Genomic DNA, 19155 nt, shown 5'->3' with positions numbered 1-19155 from the left:
TTCTTTGACACTTTATTTTTTGATGGGTAAAACTGAAGCTGTGATGGGGCAAGAAAATTAGACCAAGTAGTTCACAGGCTATCTCTGGGTTTAGGGGAATGGACTTCTAAACCAGTACTCTAAGTCCCCAACTCCAACTTCAATCAGAGCAATAAAGAGAAGCTCTTTTTGCAACTGTCTTAAATACTGGGATTTTACGTAACAGTTCAATACACAAATTAAAGGGGGTGTCATTCCTAAATTTAAAAATAATGAAAGCCCTTAGACTAGATAATCCCAGATTACTTGCAGCTGTAACAACTCATAAGCACAAGGTAAAGTGACAGAGATCTTTTGTAAGAGCATTCCCAACAATTGCAAATGTGAGAAACAAATGCTTTTGAAAACTAGAGGTGTTTTGTTTTAGAGCATAAATAAATACATCATTTTATTTTTATGGCCTCATCTTTGCCATTCAAAAACATTAATTAATCCACTTTGCATTTTATATCTCAACTTTTAGCTGACATCACATACTCATAGTCCAAAAGGAAAACTAAAATCTGAGACCTTTTACACAAATGCCATAAGGTTTACAGCAAATAGATAAACTACAACTCTTAAATGTAAGATATACATACCAATAGCCAGGAAATCTGATCGATATTGACAAGTCATCCCAAAGCCAAAATCTCGCCAAAAGCCAGAATCCTTTTTGTGAACCTAAAGAAAAGAAAATTCAGCTTAATCTCTTAAGAACTAAAAAAAAAAGTTTTAATCAACAGTGAAACAAATTAAAATTGCATTTTGAAGAATCACATGCACTTATGTTATTAAATCCTTATAAAACAAACAAAAAGATGGTAGTCTTCATAAGCGAAGAATTCTTGCCACTTTCAATTTAATGGATTCTTGCCACTTTCTTTTTTTTGGGGGGGTGTTTGTGGCTTTATTTAGAAACAAACAGTGTGCACATGAGCCGTCTACTCGTTTTCTTCACTGCGCAGCCTGGCGTTGGGATTGGTGACTCTGATGGCCAGCTGGGCTGCCCGTTCCACAATGGTCTTGCGGTTCTTGGAGGAGACGTTGTGGGCGATCTCAGCACAGTGGGACTTATTGCACATCAGCTGCACTTCCAGCTCCTTGACGTTGTGGACCAGGAACTTCCGGAAGCTGCTGGGCAGCATGTGCTTCGTTTTCTTGTTGCTGCCATAACCGATGTTGGGCATCAGGATCTGGCCCTTGAACCTCCTCCGCACCCTGTTGTCAATCCCTCTGGGTTTCCGCCAGTTGCGCTTAATCTTGACATATCGGTCTGACTGGTGCCGGATGAACTTCTTGGTCCTCTTTTTGACGATCTTGGGTTTCACGAGGGGCCAGAGGGCAGCCGTGATGCCGGGTAAGAGATGGCCGCCACCTCCACAGGCAGCGCCGAGGAAGAGAGTCACTTTCAATTTAATGGAACTCAAGTTCTGTACAAGGTGCAAGCTGACGTTCCTATTAAACAAATCAAGTGGTGTGGTGCTTGACCTTGAGGGGCTCACATTCTAGGAGGACAACAGTTGCACAAACACGTACTGTAACACGCCACAATCAACTCTACACAGCAGATCTTATTTAGGTGTCTACCTAGCATCTATTCCTTGTGTCCCCTTCCTATTTGGCATAGTTCTGTTCTAGTAATTTCCTGGCCCCAAGCAGCCCATGAGCTTTGGAAAACTGTCACCTGCAGCTTCAGAATGGCCATGAGTATTCTATATCAGTGAGAAAGCCTCAGTCCACTTACCACAGAAACTGATCTTAGACAAAATTCAGGCCAAGAAGTTAAAAGGGGACAGTTGTTGGGAACTTTGGAAAGCAAAGCCTTCTCTTTCTTCTAAGAGAGCTGCAAGAAAAGACCTTAGCTCTTTTTGGATGGCTGAGGGTAGGGGTTAGCAAACTATAACTTCAGGCTCAGTCTGGCCTGCTGCTTGTTTTTGTAAATAATTTGACTGGAACACAACACGCTCATTTGTTTACAAACTGTCTGTGGGTGCTTTCATAGTACAACAGAGTTGAATAGGTGCAGCAGGACTATATATATAAGGCCTGCAATTCTTACAATATTTACTTCCTATCTGGCTCTTTATACAAAAAGCTTGCTGACCCCTAGTAGGATACAGATACGAAGATTGAAACTGTCCAAGTCCCTTCCTGTCAAGAGGGAAGCAAGCTTTAAAATGGAATCTGTTACCACTGAAGTCAAAGTAGGGGAGACACAAAGTCAGAACTTTGATGCTGCTGATCCCTCAGTATTATTTAGAAACTGAAGCCCAGTAAGCTTCCTTTATTCTATTCCTACTTCCAACAAGTATTTGATAGGCTACATATGGTTCTAGCAACTGAGACTTGGCAGTGAACAGAAGTGACAAGGTCACTGCCATCACAGAGTCTTTATTTTGGTGGGAAAGTTGCAAATAGTAAATAAATACCCATTTTAGGTGGTGATACATGCTAGGAAAAAAATGTAGTAGGACAAGGGGAGAGTATAACAGAGGAAATATGTATATAATAGTCACAAGGTAGCATAGTGGTTACGGCGCTGGACTCCTGCATGGCTGACTTTGGTTCAAGTACTGGACCCAGTGACTTGAAATTTACACTGGGCACGCGTACACACGTGATGGGAGACTAAGACCCAAATTCCCTGAAGAAGGGATGGCAGCATGGCCATCCTCCTAGGGGTTGCTTTCTCACTTTGCCCACCCCACCACTGGTGAGCACACACACCCTGTGGGAAAAAAAAGAAAAGAAAAGAAAAGAAAAAAAAAATGTTGTCAAAGTCTCTCCAAGGAGGCAGTGTGAACAGGGACCTGAACGAATGTTGGAGGGAGCTATGTGAGCACTGTATCTGGAGGAGCTCGCCCAGCCCAGGAGGGTCGTTTATGGAACAGTTCCGTGACTCTGACGCAGGAGCATGCTTGGAGTTCTTTCCCTCTCTCTCATATGTATGTGCACTCATGCTCAGTCATTAAAGGAAAAAACAATTTTGTTTTTGAGGGATAGTGAATGTTTATTGTTTTATTAAGCAAGAAATTAGGAGAAAGATTATTGGTTTTGTTTAACAGTCTTTTTATTGTTATTTCCTAACTTTCTATTCTTCGATGTCACAGTGGCAAAGAGACAAGGTTAGAGGATTTCCAAAACAAAAGGAAAATTATAAAAAGAATGTAATATGGGCTTAGAACTTATGTAACATATATTCTATGAGTTCTACTATGCTATGAAAAAGTAACCACAGAATGAATCAGGAGACACAGAATTAGGTTTCAGTCTTACTCTTTTTTTTTTTTTTGGTATAGGGTGCATGTGCTTGCCAGGAAGACAGAGTGAGTCAGAGAGAGAGAGAGTGAGAAATCACCCCCCCGCCCAGGGGGGATGGTCATGCCACAATCCCTTCTCCTCCGTTCTCCTCTCAGGATCTTGGGCACACAATGCACATGTGCCTGGTATGAGTTTAAGCCACCAGGTCCGGGACTCGAACCGCAGTCGGCTACATGGGAGTCTGGTGACGTAGCCATTATGCCAACTGCTGGTCCCTCAGTCTTATTCTTTGACACTTTATTTTTTGATGGGTAAAACTGAAGCTGTGATGGGGCAAGAAAATTAGACCAAGTAGTTCACAGGCTATCTCTGGGTTTAGGGGAATGGACTTCTAAACCAGTACTCTAAGTCCCCAACTCCAACTTCAATCAGAGCAATAAAGAGAAGCTCTTTTTGCAACTGTCTTAAATACTGGGATTTTACGTAACAGTTCAATACACAAATTAAAGGGGGTGTCATTCCTAAATTTAAAAATAATGAAAGCCCTTAGACTAGATAATCCCAGATTACTTGCAGCTGTAACAACTCATAAGCACAAGGTAAAGTGACAGAGATCTTTTGTAAGAGCATTCCCAACAATTGCAAATGTGAGAAACAAATGCTTTTGAAAACTAGAGGTGTTTTGTTTTAGAGCATAAATAAATACATCATTTTATTTTTATGGCCTCATCTTTGCCATTCAAAAACATTAATTAATCCACTTTGCATTTTATATCTCAACTTTTAGCTGACATCACATACTCATAGTCCAAAAGGAAAACTAAAATCTGAGACCTTTTACACAAATGCCATAAGGTTTACAGCAAATAGATAAACTACAACTCTTAAATGTAAGATATACATACCAATAGCCAGGAAATCTGATCGATATTGACAAGTCATCCCAAAGCCAAAATCTCGCCAAAAGCCAGAATCCTTTTTGTGAACCTAAAGAAAAGAAAATTCAGCTTAATCTCTTAAGAACTAAAAAAAAAAGTTTTAATCAACAGTGAAACAAATTAAAATTGCATTTTGAAGAATCACATGCACTTATGTTATTAAATCCTTATAAAACAAACAAAAAGATGGTAGTCTTCATAAGCGAAGAATTCTTGCCACTTTCAATTTAATGGATTCTTGCCACTTTCTTTTTTTTGGGGGGGTGTTTGTGGCTTTATTTAGAAACAAACAGTGTGCACATGAGCCGTCTACTCGTTTTCTTCACTGCGCAGCCTGGCGTTGGGATTGGTGACTCTGATGGCCAGCTGGGCTGCCCGTTCCACAATGGTCTTGCGGTTCTTGGAGGAGACGTTGTGGGCGATCTCAGCACAGTGGGACTTATTGCACATCAGCTGCACTTCCAGCTCCTTGACGTTGTGGACCAGGAACTTCCGGAAGCTGCTGGGCAGCATGTGCTTCGTTTTCTTGTTGCTGCCATAACCGATGTTGGGCATCAGGATCTGGCCCTTGAACCTCCTCCGCACCCTGTTGTCAATCCCTCTGGGTTTCCGCCAGTTGCGCTTAATCTTGACATATTGGTCTGACTGGTGCCGGATGAACTTCTTGGTCCTCTTTTTGACGATCTTGGGTTTCACGAGGGGCCAGAGGGCAGCCGTGATGCCGGGTAAGAGATGGCCGCCACCTCCACAGGCAGCGCCGAGGAAGAGAGTCACTTTCAATTTAATGGAACTCAAGTTCTGTACAAGGTGCAAGCTGACGTTCCTATTAAACAAATCAAGTGGTGTGGTGCTTGACCTTGAGGGGCTCACATTCTAGGAGGACAACAGTTGCACAAACACGTACTGTAACACGCCACAATCAACTCTACACAGCAGATCTTATTTAGGTGTCTACCTAGCATCTATTCCTTGTGTCCCCTTCCTATTTGGCATAGTTCTGTTCTAGTAATTTCCTGGCCCCAAGCAGCCCATGAGCTTTGGAAAACTGTCACCTGCAGCTTCAGAATGGCCATGAGTATTCTATATCAGTGAGAAAGCCTCAGTCCACTTACCACAGAAACTGATCTTAGACAAAATTCAGGCCAAGAAGTTAAAAGGGGACAGTTGTTGGGAACTTTGGAAAGCAAAGCCTTCTCTTTCTTCTAAGAGAGCTGCAAGAAAAGACCTTAGCTCTTTTTGGATGGCTGAGGGTAGGGGTTAGCAAACTATAACTTCAGGCTCAGTCTGGCCTGCTGCTTGTTTTTGTAAATAATTTGACTGGAACACAACACGCTCATTTGTTTACAAACTGTCTGTGGGTGCTTTCATAGTACAACAGAGTTGAATAGGTGCAGCAGGACTATATATATAAGGCCTGCAATTCTTACAATATTTACTTCCTATCTGGCTCTTTATACAAAAAGCTTGCTGACCCCTAGTAGGATACAGATACGAAGATTGAAACTGTCCAAGTCCCTTCCTGTCAAGAGGGAAGCAAGCTTTAAAATGGAATCTGTTACCACTGAAGTCAAAGTAGGGGAGACACAAAGTCAGAACTTTGATGCTGCTGATCCCTCAGTATTATTTAGAAACTGAAGCCCAGTAAGCTTCCTTTATTCTATTCCTACTTCCAACAAGTATTTGATAGGCTACATATGGTTCTAGCAACTGAGACTTGGCAGTGAACAGAAGTGACAAGGTCACTGCCATCACAGAGTCTTTATTTTGGTGGGAAAGTTGCAAATAGTAAATAAATACCCATTTTAGGTGGTGATACATGCTAGGAAAAAAATGTAGTAGGACAAGGGGAGAGTATAACAGAGGAAATATGTATATAATAGTCACAAGGTAGCATAGTGGTTACGGCGCTGGACTCCTGCATGGCTGACTTTGGTTCAAGTACTGGACCCAGTGACTTGAAATTTACACTGGGCACGCGTACACACGTGATGGGAGACTAAGACCCAAATTCCCTGAAGAAGGGATGGCAGCATGGCCATCCTCCTAGGGGTTGCTTTCTCACTTTGCCCACCCCACCACTGGTGAGCACACACACCCTGTGGGAAAAAAAAGAAAAGAAAAGAAAAGAAAAAAAAAATGTTGTCAAAGTCTCTCCAAGGAGGCAGTGTGAACAGGGACCTGAACGAATGTTGGAGGGAGCTATGTGAGCACTGTATCTGGAGGAGCTCGCCCAGCCCAGGAGGGTCGTTTATGGAACAGTTCCGTGACTCTGACGCAGGAGCATGCTTGGAGTGTTTGACAAACATTAAGGGAAAGGCTGTGGCAAAAGCAGAGAAAATGAGGCCCTGTGGTCAAGAAAAGGCTTCAAGATAACTCATATTACAGCATTTTTGTTTGCTTACAGGAATGATTTAGACAAGGCAAAAAATGTTAGGATAGGAGAGTGAAGAATGGCAAGAGGCCCTTGTTCTCTAACTTACTCCAAAGGGATGTGGGCAGTTCTTCCACTGGGCAGGACATGGAGAAGTGGAGGCAGCAAATCTGACAGGCTCTTGAGAGGAGAATGAGGAAGAAAACTTCTGACTGCTGCTCTTTTCCAAGTGAACAGGAAGCAACATGAGTGGGGAGAGAGGGGGATGCTGGCGTAGGGGGTGAGAGGCCAGCATGGCCTGAGGATGGAGAGTGAGGGGTCTAGGTAAGGTGCAGGACTGAGGGCAGCCCAGGACCCTGAGACCTTTGGTCCCATCAAAAGGGACTGTGCTAGTGAGGCTGTGTGCCTTCTACTGCCCTGGGGCCCGGTGACTGAGCTGCCCTTTACAAGGCTGGGGTGAAAAACCTGGGAAGGAGCAAGGGATGAAGGAGGTAAGTGCGCTGCAAAGAGGCTGTGATAAGGACTAGCCATGGAGTCAGAGTTGGGTAGGGAGGGCAATCAGGCTATGGATGTGAGTGGGGGAGGAAAGGGGAGAGAGGCACCTCCTCTGAACTGCAGTGTTCTGAAACAGCTTCCTCAGAGAAAGGAAGTGGAGTTGGGATCTAATAGACGAGGAGTGAGCCACGTAAAAGAAGACATATTGCAGGGGAGTGAAAGCAAAAGCAGAGTTTGTGCAAAGGTTGGTGGATGGGAAGAGCAGTGTAGGTGAAGGATAGGAGACTAAGACTCAGAATCAGAAGAAAGGTGCACATGAGTACAGGCAGGGTTCAGGAAATTTTTCCTGTAAAAGGCTAGGTGGTAAACATTTTAAGTTCTGGGGAACATTCAGTCTCTGCCACAATTATTTAACCCTACGTCATGTGAAAGCAATCATTAACAATCAAATAAGTGTGCCGGTGCCAATAAACTTTATTAACGGGCACTGAAGTTTTAATTTCATATAACTTGCATGTGCCATGAAATATTATTTTTTGAGAGATTTTTTTTCAATAGGGCATGTGCATTCGCTGGAGAGAGAGTGAGAAATCACCCTCTTGGGGTATGGCCAGGCCGCAATCCCTTCTTTTCCATTCTCCTTTCAGATTGTAGGCATGTATGCATATGAGCCCAGTGAGTTTCAAGCCTCTGAGTCTGGGACTTGAACTGTGGTTGGCCATGAGGGAGTCCAGCATCTTCACCACTACACTACCTGTGGCCCTAAAATAAATGTTATTAAAAAATATTTTAACGTTGAACCTTTCTTAACTTGTGGAACATACAAGATGAGGTGGCCAGCCCAATTTGGCCCACAGGCTGCTGCTGCTGCCCCCTAGCTGAGGACTGCACAGGGCCATATCTCAGACAACTGCACATACTTGTCATGTCATCTGGGCTTTATCTTAAGAGTAATGAGAAGTCTCTGAAGAGCTGGAGAAGAGGAGTAATGTGTTGTTTTTGGAAGACTACTCTGGCTGAAATACAGAGAAGAGAGTACTACAAGAGGCAAGATGGAGGTGGGGAGGCCAATTAAGAGCCAACAGCTACAAATAGCAATGAAAAGCTGGTGGTATGGACTACTGAGGTATGGACTGAAAGAAAAATGGATGGATGTGAAAAAGAGGACACAAATTGATACAAATCAGCAAGTGACTGAATGGGTAGAAATGGGCATGAGAGAGAAGGACCCTACTATCTCAAATAATGACCAAGGGCCTGTGATGGTGCCATCCCCCAACACACACCCCAGGAGAAGGGACTGCCTGAGGGAAGCAATGCAGGATTGGGTCTGGCAACAACAAATCTGTGCCACCTGCAGGGCAGCCATACAGAAATTCCTGCAGATAGCAGGAATACAGAAGTTTGTACACAAGTTAAACTTTGAGAAGAGTAGGGCCAGCCTGAAAATGCTGCTGTGCAGAATGGCAGAACTGACTGGAAAATACAGAATGAACCAAACACATTTGAGAGCTTGGCTCAGGAGGGAGATATCTGACAGATGAGGTACTCATTTTCCTTTCCCATTGTTGGTGGCTTTGTGGGAGGGAACTTCTATCCCTTCAAGAACGTAAGGCTCTGGGGAACCAGCAGTTGGCATAATGGCTATGTCGCTGGACTCCCACGTAGTTGACCACGGTTCGCGTCCCGGACCCGGTGGCTTAAAACTCACGCCGGGCGCGTGTGCATGCATGCCTAAGATCCCGAGAGGAGAATGGAGAAGGGATTGCGGCATGACCATCCCCCCTGGGGGGTGATTTCTCGCTTTCTGTCTCTGTCTGTCTGGTGAGCGCATGCACCCTATAGCGAAAAAACCTCTCCCCCCCCCCATAAAAATAACAATAATACATTTTTATCAGGAAAGTAGAAGGAAACTCGAATCATCCATAATCCCCAATGCTAATATTCTATTACATTTTATCCATCCTCCTACGCATGTGAGATGTAGCTGTCCACATATAACCTGTATCTCCAGCCCTCAGTCCTTTGTATAATGCCAGGTTCATAAAACCAACTGGCAACTTGTACCTTCTCTTGTATGTCTAATAAACAATATATACCTACCTACCATAGCTTAAGTTGAAGTCCTGATTTCTCCTTCTCTTGGTTCTTTCGTTCCCTCATTCCCTTTATCTAATCCACCAGCAAGCTGTCAGCTCTATCTCCATATCATAACCAAATCCCTCTCCACAATTACCAGTTCCTCAAGCCTCCATCACCTGCCCTTGTCTACTGCAAAAGCCTAACTTGCTACTTTTAGCCAGCATACACAATCCCTCCAAAGGCATTCTAAAACACTTAGCATAAATGCAAACTCCTTACAGGGGCATAACCTCTGCATGACCTGGCCCAGTTTAGTGCCCTCTTGCCTTGCCTCCACCATGCTCTAGCCACTTCAATAAGTGGCAGCAGCTGTTCTTTCTGCCTCTCCCATCACTGCCTAGTTAGTTCTTTTCTTTTAAGAGATTTTTGTTATAGGGTGTGTGCACTTGCTAGAGAGACAGAAAGAAAGCAAGAAACCATTCCCTAAGGTGGATGGCCATGCCACAATCCCTTCTCCTTTTTCCTCTTGGGATTTTGGGTATACACGCACTCATGCCTGGTGTGAGTTTTAAGCTGCCAGGTCTTGGACTCGAACTGTGGTCAACTATGTGAGAGTCCAGCAATATAACCATTATGCCATCTGTCGGTCCCATAGTTGGTTCTTTTCTGTCATTCAACAGTTCCTCTCACAGAATGGCCTTTCTGACCAAACACACCACAAAAACTAAGTCATTCCTCACAGCCTATTTTCATAATCTGTGTGGCAAGTTTATTTTCTCTTTCATCCTACCAGAATAAATGTCCCTGTGAGCAATAACCATGTCTGTATGGCTCTAGGTGTTGGGGATCAGTGATGAACAGAACTTCAACAGTTGACGATAAGTGGAGTATGGCAGTCTGTATGAGCAGACTGTAGAGCCATGATGCCAGCTGTGCACTGCATAGTCATTTAACTACAGCACAGCTGTGTCCTCATCCGTAAAAAGGAGGTAACAACTGCTCAACAGTTGTTAGGAGGATTAAATGAGTTAACAAATAGGCAAAATGGAACGATATCAATCATATTAGTAAAGGTACATAAAATATTAGTTATTATTCCCATTAAAATGTCATCTAAAAGATACTTATACCATTTCCCCTTTTTTTAAAGGTTTTTTTTTTTTTTTTTTTTTTTTTTGCTTGTTTTGTTTTTAATTTGACCAGAGAGACAATGAGAGAGAAGGGAAGTGAGATTGCAAGCCACCAGGTCTAGGACTTGAAACTGCGGTTAGTCATGTGGAAGTTCAGCGCCTTAAAACCATCACACCACCTGCCAGCTCCACTATTTCCCATTTTCTAAATTTATATGTCCCTCTATATTTACACTGCTTTTTAAAACTTTATTTGTATTTCACATTTTCCTCTCAATACATTAACATTCACCATAGTTTGTACTGTAGTTCAGTTCATCACTTTATCAGTAGAGTTTTGCTAGTTTTTTTTTTTTTTTTTTTAAAGAGATTTCTGCTATAGGGTGCATGTGCTTGCAGGAAAGACACAGAGACATAAAGTGAGAAATTACCCCCCAGGGGGATGGCCACAGTGTAATCTCTTCTCCTTCATCCCCCTCTCAGGATTTTGGGCACACACAAATAAGTGCCTGGCATGAGTTTAAGCCACTGGGTCCCAGACTTGAACCGCAGTCAACTACATGGGAGTCCAGTAACATAACCATTATGCTATCAGTTGGTCCTGAGTTTTGCTGGTTTTTAACTGGTTTTGCTGGTTGTCAATTTATGCGTATTGCTACTCTACAGCTCTGATTACTAATAATTTCTCAGGAGAGACTCCCGGGACTGGAAATTACTGGGTTAGAAAGAATGAATCTGCTTACAACTACTAGCACAGAGGGACCAGCAGATGGCATAATGGTTATATAGCTGGACTCCAACATAGCTGACCATGATTCGAGTCCTGGACCTGGTGGTTTGAAACTCATGTCAGGCACGTGTGTGTATGTGCCCAAAATCCCAAGAGGATTATGGAGAAAGGATTGCAGTGTGGCCATCCCCCCGGGAGGGGGTGATTTTCACTTTCTGTCTCTCTGGCAGGCACACACACCCTATATAAAAAATCTTTCTCAACAATAACAAAAAGGCAAAAACCTCCCAGCACAGAAAGCTAACTGAATGTCCACCAGCAGAGACAGAGGGCTCCTATTCCACCAGCCTGCATGCATGGCTATGCTTTTTTAAAATAGTGGCTTTATAGGAGGAAAAGAATTACACTGCTGTTTTACTTTATTCCTAGTAAAGCTGAATATTTAAATGTTTATTATGAATTACTATCAACTGTCTTTTACCTATTTTTTCCCATTGGTGTGTTTGCTATGTACTTCTAGTATATCTTTAAGGAGAACAAGCTTTTCTAAGATGGAAGTTTAAAAAAGTTAAGCAACTTGTAAAGGTTACAAGTGGTAAAATGAAAACTTGAAGCACTTAAAATAATTTTGATATGCAATGTCTACAATGAACTGGCATTCAAATCATTTTTTTTTACGTCCCTGCAAGCCAGACAAGAATATTATCAAACTTTTACATTCCTTTTCACCCTTTTATATTGACTCTATTTGGCAATCTTTTTCTTTTTCAGTTAACTTTTTAATATTTTTTCTTCCCTCTAATTGCCATAGGGTACATACACTCACTGGGGTAGAAGTTGGGGGAAGAGAACACACTTCCGAGTGGGGTATTATACTATAACCCTTTTTCCTCCATTTCTCTATCCTGTCAGGATTTGGGGCATGCACATATACTTGACTGGTGTGGCTTTCAAGTCACAAGGACTGGGATTTGAACTGTGGTCAGTCATGTAGGATCTGGCTCTCTGTGCACAGGGCTTAACTGGCATGCCATGGGACCAGCTCTTTGAATAATCTTTTTTTTTGCTCAGAGGGTACATGCATTGATCAGAAACAGAAAGAAAGCAGCCTTCAAATAGAGCATGTCACTCTGTAATCCTTTTCTCTCCATTCTTCCATCCCATCAGGACTTTGGGCACTTGTGGACACATGCCTGGTGTGTCCCTCAAGCTGCCAGAGCTGAAACTCGAATTGTGGGAACTAGTTCCATCAACCACTGTGTTACAGGGCTGGTGAATTTTAATACATAATCTTTCTTGTTTTGGAATACTTTTAGATTTACTGAACAGTTGCAAAACAGTAAAGAAAATTCCAATACACCCATACCCAGCTCTAATGTTATCATCTTGCACTGTTGTGGTAGTATGTTTGTTAAAACTAAGGAACCATTGTTGGTGTGTTATTAACTAAACTCTAGACTTTATTTAAATTTCATCGGTTTTCCCTTTACTGCCCCCTCTTCTGTTCCAGGATCCAATCCAGGGCACTGCATTACGTTTAGCTGTCACATCTCCTTAGTTTTCTCCAGGTTATGGTGGTTCCTCAACTTTTGTTCTCTTCTTCATTTTTGAAAACCTTGGCAGTTTTGAGATGTAATGGTCAAGTATTTTGTAGAATGCCTCTCAAGGTGGATTTGCCTGAAGTTTTTCTTATGATTAGATTGAGATTATAGATTTTTGGAAGGAAGCCCAGGGAAGTGTCCTCCTTGTTACATCATGTCAGGGGTACAATGATATCAACCTTCCTCATTTTGTTAAGGTAGTACATGCTATTTTTCCACTGAAAAGTCTGTTTCTCTCTTTTCATATTCTATTCTTTGGAACTGAGCCACTTAGTTCTACTTTCTAGAAAAGGGAATATCTATGTAAGTGACTTGAAATCTGTAAGAAAGATCTACCTCTGCTTCCCTAATCTATCTAGCCTATCCATTCATTTATTATTATTTATCTATTTAGCCACACATTTGTTTATATCCATATGAACTCCCAGTTATTTATTATATGATTTAAACCATAATCCTGGTCAACATAATTTTTATTGCTCGAATTGTGCTAATGTGGCTATTAGCTCTTTTGTTTGATTTCTATGCTCCTTTGACACAGTCTTATCCTTTTGTTTTGAGTATTTTCTCATTTCTTGTGCTATAAGATACCCCAGGCTCCTCTTACAATTTTTCTGTTTTAGCTTAGAACCAATCATTTGTCCAAGGAGACCTGCTTCCTTTTATTGGAGAACAACAGTATTAGAAGCCAAGATCTGGGAATTGAGTGAAATTGTTATGATTGGCATGTCACTGGCCCTCTCAGCTGAGAAAGCTAGGCAATACATGTACATATATCATGTATATGACTTTTTAATCCCAAATTGCTATTCTTTATTATTATTATTATTATTATTATTATTATTATGCTTCAACAAGTGGACTTAAAAGTTTGACTTTTTGGAGGGCCAGTAGGTGGTGTGGAGGTTGAGGTGGCTGGTTCCCACAAAGCCAACTATATGGTTTGAGTCCAGACCCAGAGGCATGAAAATCATGCCAGCTCTCATGCATTCATGCCCAATATCTGGAGAGGAGAATGGAGGTGAAGGGACTGCAGCATGACCACCCCCCTGAGGAGTGATTTCTCTCTTTCTCTCTCTCTCTTCAGGAATGCTTGTACCCTATAGAAAATTACAAGAAACAAAAAGTCTGCCCTTTTTTGTTTGTTTGTTTTTTTTACTGTTCACCATTATTTTGCTATTCACTAATAAAATAAAATAAAATATGGAAGTTTACTGTAGGAAGTAAATGTTAGGTCCTGGAATGTTCAAAAATGTCTACTTTGCCTTCAAATAGGTCAAATATGGATTACAAAATCAGTTACTTTTCTTCAGAATTTTCATGGTATAGTTTTGTTTTCTGGTACCAATACTATCAGAAAGAAGGTGAATGCCAACTAACTCCTATTCCTTTGTGGGCAAGTTGGGTTTTACTATTTTTAGTGTCTCTGGAAGCTATTAGGATTATCCCTTCATGGCTGTTCTCAACTACCAGAAACCTGTCTTTTCTTCAATTTCCTCCCCTCCTTAATCTTTCTTTTCCGTAACTCCTACTAAGCTATTTGTGAACTTCTGATATTCTCCATATCTCAATTTCTCTCTCATGTTACCCATCTTTTGTCTTATGTTCCCAGTGGCCTTGTCTTCTAGTTTACAAATGTGTTTCAACTTCGGCCATTCCCACTATTTTACCCATTTATTAAATTTTTATATTTTCATAATTTCCAAGTGCTGATATGTAAAAGTCTCACCAGTTGCTGCTCTACAGGTGGTGGCACGTCCTGGTTGGCATAAACAATGGCGGGATTGTAAAGGCTGAACACCACAGGGTAAAACACCTTCTTACCTATAAATTAAAATATGTTACATCACACAAAGAAGTTATAAAATGAAAGACTCATCTTTATTATAATATCTTTGACTAAAGTCTTATTATAATGTGACAATTTTATCAATATGCAGGCTACAAAATATCATATTGATTTGATGAACACGATGATGATTTCAAAACATATCAATAGGTCATTATGAAGCTATCCACTGCAAAAGGACAGAAAGAAAAAACAGACTAAAGGTGCTTCAAATGTTTATTCCCTTTAACTTTGGGGAGACATACAAAGATTTCTCTCAGCTATTCACTAGGTGAGCCATGTATTATCCATTATTTCATTTCATCAGTAGTAACAGTAGATTAACCTCTCTGATAATCACTAAGAAACAAAATCTTCAGTTAAATCCATCATCAAAAATGAATCATTAGAAATGATAAGTCCAAATAATTATATATAGTGACTTTATATTTTGAGAAAAGTAAAACATAGAGCCGCAGACATATTGGGAACCAGTAGTTAGCGTAATGGCTATATCGCTGGACTCCCATGTAGTCGACCGCGGTTCGGGTCCTTGATCCGGTGGCTTAAAACTCACGCTGGGCGCATGTGCGTGCGTGCCCAAGATCCTGAGAGGAGAATGGGGGAGAAGGGATTGTGGCGTGACCATCCCCCCAGGGGGTGATTTCTCGCTTTCTATCTCTATGTCTCTCTCTGTCTTTCTGGCGAGCGTACGCGCCCGATAGCGAAAAACCTCTCCAAAAAAAAAAAAAAAAAAAAAAAAAAAAAAAAAAAAAAAAAAACGGCAGAAATAAAAAAAAAAAAAAAAAAAAAAAAAAGAGCTGCAGACATATTTGAACCAAGATCTGGAAAAATGAAAAATACCTGATGTAATAGCTCTTACAGAAGACATTATCATTAGCACTAAAATTGATAGCACTGAAAGGGCCTTTAAGGGTAAAGAGCCATCACCTCTCAATAGAGAAAGTCTTGCTGTGACTGATGTAATCAGACACAGTCACATGAAGTGTTCAATAACTGTCAAGGAGCCTGGAAGTACCATGGCAGCCTTTTTATGATAAGATCCCCAGTAGATGCTCATTCCATCTTTGTCCATACCCTTTTTGGGACAGGGAGCTGGGGCTGGCAGGTAGCATGGCAGTTAAGGGCACTGGGCTCCCACATGGCTGACTGTGGTTTGAGTCCAGGATCTGGCTGCTTGCTTTCTCACTTTCTCTTCCTACCACCCCTCTCTTGCTTTTGCTCTATCCCTCACTGGTCAAACTGATATAAGTAAATAAAAGTTAAATAAAATAATTCTTAAAAAAAACACACCCTTTTAGGAATAGGGAGCTCAACTGCCCACAGGCAAATCTATTTCTGGACATAAAAATAAATATTTCTTTTATATTGAGCAAATCTTTAACTTCCACATTTTGAATTTCATGCTGTCTAGAATAACAAATATAAACCTAACCCTCATTTATACTAATTAGGCTATCAGAGAGTTCCTGAAAATGATCCCTAACCAAACTGATTAATAAGAAGATAATCATTTGCATGAAATAAATAGTTCTAGATTTTAAAAAATCCATAAGAATCTTTTTTAGGAAAATGTACTTTATTTAAATCAATAAAACTGTATATATTTATTACATTTAACATGTTTTGATATATGTATACATTGTGGAATGGTTAAATCAAGGTGAATCTATCACTTCACATACCTATTTATTTATTTATATTGTGGTGAGAACACTTAAAATCTATTCTCTTAGCAATGTCCAAGTATATAATAAATTAACTGTAGTCACCACATTGTACAACAGAACTCCTGAACTTATTCCTCCTGTTGAGATTGTTTAATTTGTAAACTTTCCCTTTTACATAAAATATTGATTTATAAGAATGTCATTTGCTCATTTATTTTCAAAAAAGGTCTCCAACATGAAGCAAAGTATAGTAAATCACCCCAAAATGCATAGTATGGATACCGAGTATTATCTATATCTAGACTGCTGCATGCATGAGTGTGTGTGCATGCATGCATTTGTGCACATATACATGCACCTATATGTGTGTGTGCATACATCCATTCGTGTGTATGTGTACGCACGCACTATCTGCTCGAAGATGACTGATTCCGACTCCAACATATTTCTATACCATCTGCTTGGCTCTTTGCTTGACTTGCACTGTTTCTTTCTGTCAGTTTCCAGACTTCCTATTCTTTTGCATTTCCTTATCTGGCTTTAATGTAGCCATTGAAACTTGGCTCCAAGAGAACAAAAATGTGAACTTCAAAGGGTCAATTTTTCCATTTCCTACTTAGCATTCCAGTTAAATTATGCCTAATACGAGTTAGGAAAAAATATATAGACTAGGGCTGAATTAAAATTTCTTTTCCCTCAAATTATTTTACGCACCTGGCTCAGCATTTAATCGGCAGCTGTTAAGGAATTCGGCTGAGAAATATATATCAACATCACAGAAAAACATCAAGACCTCTCCCTTGTCCCAAGCTCGGGCACCCACATTTAATCCTCGTCCACGATTGAATTCTTCATTCAGTGAGACCAAGGTGTAATTGTGAAAATTAGACTCACTATGAGGAAAGCACATACAACAAATGATAAGTCCCATTTTAAGGTAACAACTCTCTTTCTTCAATGCAACATACAAAATATGTTTCACATGTCATATATTTTATTATGCTGGTTCTACATCCACACAGGGAAAGGAAATCATCAGTCAATATGTATGAAAATAACCAGTAACAGTTATTCACTAAAGGTTCACATTTGAAGAAACATGCTGGTGGTGTGGAGTTTAAAAATGTTAAGTGGACACTGCTCTTTAGGATCTTAAAAACTCACTGAAGAGACAATACACATATGGAAAAATAGTCATAATAATAAATAGTAAAAAAATAATGCATTCTACATGAATGATATGCACAAAGAACACTCCACTCTCATGTCCTTCAAGTCTTAACACAAACAGGGATAAATCCCTTATCAAAGGATCCTTTCTGATACCACATTGAAGTAACCCTGACCTCTCTCTTTCTAATTTCTATTTTCTTCCTTGGCTGTTTTCCTGCATATCACCAGACAAGTTTGTTCAAGTATCTTCCCCACTCCATGAGAGCAGGGATTTTGTTTTGTTATTTGCTATGCATGTAGTACCCTGCATAGAGTAGAAGGTCAATAAATATTTGCTGAATGAATGAATGAACAGTTCTGAGAAAACAAATTGATTATGTCTGGAGTTAGAGAAGATGTTAGAAATGGAACCTAAATTATGTTTTAGTTAAAATCCTGAATTCAGTGGCTATTGTAAAGGTCATTGCAAATAATTATTCGAAAGGCAAAGAGGTAAGAAAGTAGAAAGTATTTTAGAGAACACGGATCAGATAAATCAGATCGGAACAAAGGGACTCTAAAATGAGAACAATAAAGAAGGGTCAGACTGAGGAGTGTCTTTCAAGAGAGGTTAAAGAACATGCTTGGTATCCTATGGCAAGGAGGAGTCAACAGTTTTTGGGCTAGGGCAGTGGTTCACAGTGAGACTACGCCATAAGCTTCCCCTAGCAATGTTAGAGCTGCAAATTCTCAGGGTCTACTCAGACTCAATGGATCAGATTTCAAGGGTAGAACTGAGCATTTATGTTTTAACACACCCTCCAAGTGACTGTGAACTAAAGCTGGAGAACCACTACACTAGGGTATAGTTGGTCAAAAATGTAACATTTTAGGAAGATTATTCTTACAGAAGTGTGCTATAAGTAATGGAGAGATAGAATCAAAGGCTTAAATAATGTATGGAGTGAACTCTGAATGTTCTAAGTACCCAGGGCTCTTCTGTTTTACAGGATGTAATCCCCCCCCTTTTATAGAAACTACCCATTACCACCCCAAGCCCAGCACCAAGTGGAGGTACTGATCACAGAATATCCCTCACTTTTGTCCTACCCACCATAGTAATTTCCTAGGGGTGGGGACCAGGCTCAAGCTGGGCCAATCACAATACCCCCACCCGCCTGGGCATACTGATTGGCTCAAAAGGGGGCAAAATGTCCTTCCCTGGGGTTTTCTCAACTGGACCTGGGAGAAAGCTCTTTCCTCTCTGATGGCAAAGCTGAGAAGATGTGAACCCAGAGGTGCCAACAGCCATATCCCTCACCATGTAGAAGCCAATCTGCAACAGGAGAATGAGGTCAACATGCAGAGAAAAACAGACAAGATGACAAGAGAATTTTGATAGTATTCAAGTCTCAGGTTCTTGTCCCTGAGATGCCAAAATTGTTTTTACTTTTCTTCCCCAAATTTGGTGGTAATTCCTTTGTTTCTGGGAAGTATCTAAGATTCTTATACTCCTGTCTTCCTAAAGCAAGCTCAGGGTAGTTTTCCACCATTTGCCACAGAGGAGTCCTGACAATACAGAGATGACTTCATTGATACCAGTGTGAGTGATTAGCATTTAGTAAGTGGTATAAAAACAGTAAGGAGGGAACAGAAAGAGAAGAAGTGGAGGGAGGCGAAACTAGGGTCAGAGTGGTGGTAATAGCAAGGAGGTGGACAGAGAAGAGGTCTTGTGAAGTAAGAACTGAATAGTTACAGGTGATTATAGGTAAAGAATGAGTCAGACTCTCTGCTCTTAGATCTCAAGCCCAGGAGACTGTGAGCTCAGTTTTCTTCTAAACTGATACAGGGCCAT

At 40.8% G+C, this 19155-nt stretch overlaps 2 protein-coding genes and 1 pseudogene across 4 annotated transcripts in view; all 3 read right to left on the bottom strand.

Annotated features, from left to right (window-relative positions):
• The window catches only part of CSGALNACT2 (chondroitin sulfate N-acetylgalactosaminyltransferase 2), a 59868-nt gene that overhangs the window by 4912 nt on the left and 35801 nt on the right, over window positions 1-19155 (bottom strand). For all 3 annotated transcript variants that reach the window (XM_006147659.3, XM_014587545.2, XM_014587546.2), the window contains 3 exons: window positions 16863-17041; window positions 14359-14453; window positions 4188-4269 (listed from right to left, as the gene is read on the bottom strand). In XM_006147659.3, the coding sequence (XP_006147721.1) occupies window positions 4188-4269; window positions 14359-14453; window positions 16863-17041 (356 nt within the window). The remainder of the gene's footprint in view (window positions 1-4187; window positions 4270-14358; window positions 14454-16862; window positions 17042-19155) is intronic.
• On the bottom strand, window positions 904-1726 carry LOC102485132 (60S ribosomal protein L32). The gene is made up of 2 exons (XM_006147693.2): window positions 1706-1726; window positions 904-1526 (listed from the first exon to the last, which is right to left on the bottom strand). Exons 1-2 carry the CDS (start codon window positions 1724-1726, stop codon window positions 963-965), a joined length of 585 nt encoding a protein of 194 aa, XP_006147755.1. The 3' UTR covers window positions 904-962.
• On the bottom strand, window positions 4463-5293 carry LOC106734782 (60S ribosomal protein L32 pseudogene; annotated as a pseudogene).

The sequence above is a fragment of the Tupaia chinensis genome, unplaced genomic scaffold, assembly GCF_000334495.1.
Source record: "Tupaia chinensis unplaced genomic scaffold, TupChi_1.0 Scaffold000217_1, whole genome shotgun sequence".
NCBI classification, from domain to species: Eukaryota; Metazoa; Chordata; class Mammalia; order Scandentia; family Tupaiidae; genus Tupaia; species Tupaia belangeri.
This window is presented reverse-complemented; position numbering and strand designations above follow the sequence as displayed.

Excerpts from the sequence above, each read along its gene's own strand:
- LOC102485132 (XM_006147693.2), bottom strand. The coding sequence starts at position 1,726 with ATGGCCATTCTGAAGCTGCAG. Across the intron at positions 1,527-1,705 it reads TGGCCATTCTGAAGCTGCAG|AATGTGAGCCCCTCAAGGTC; the intron begins GTGACAGTTTTC and ends TTGTCCTCCTAG.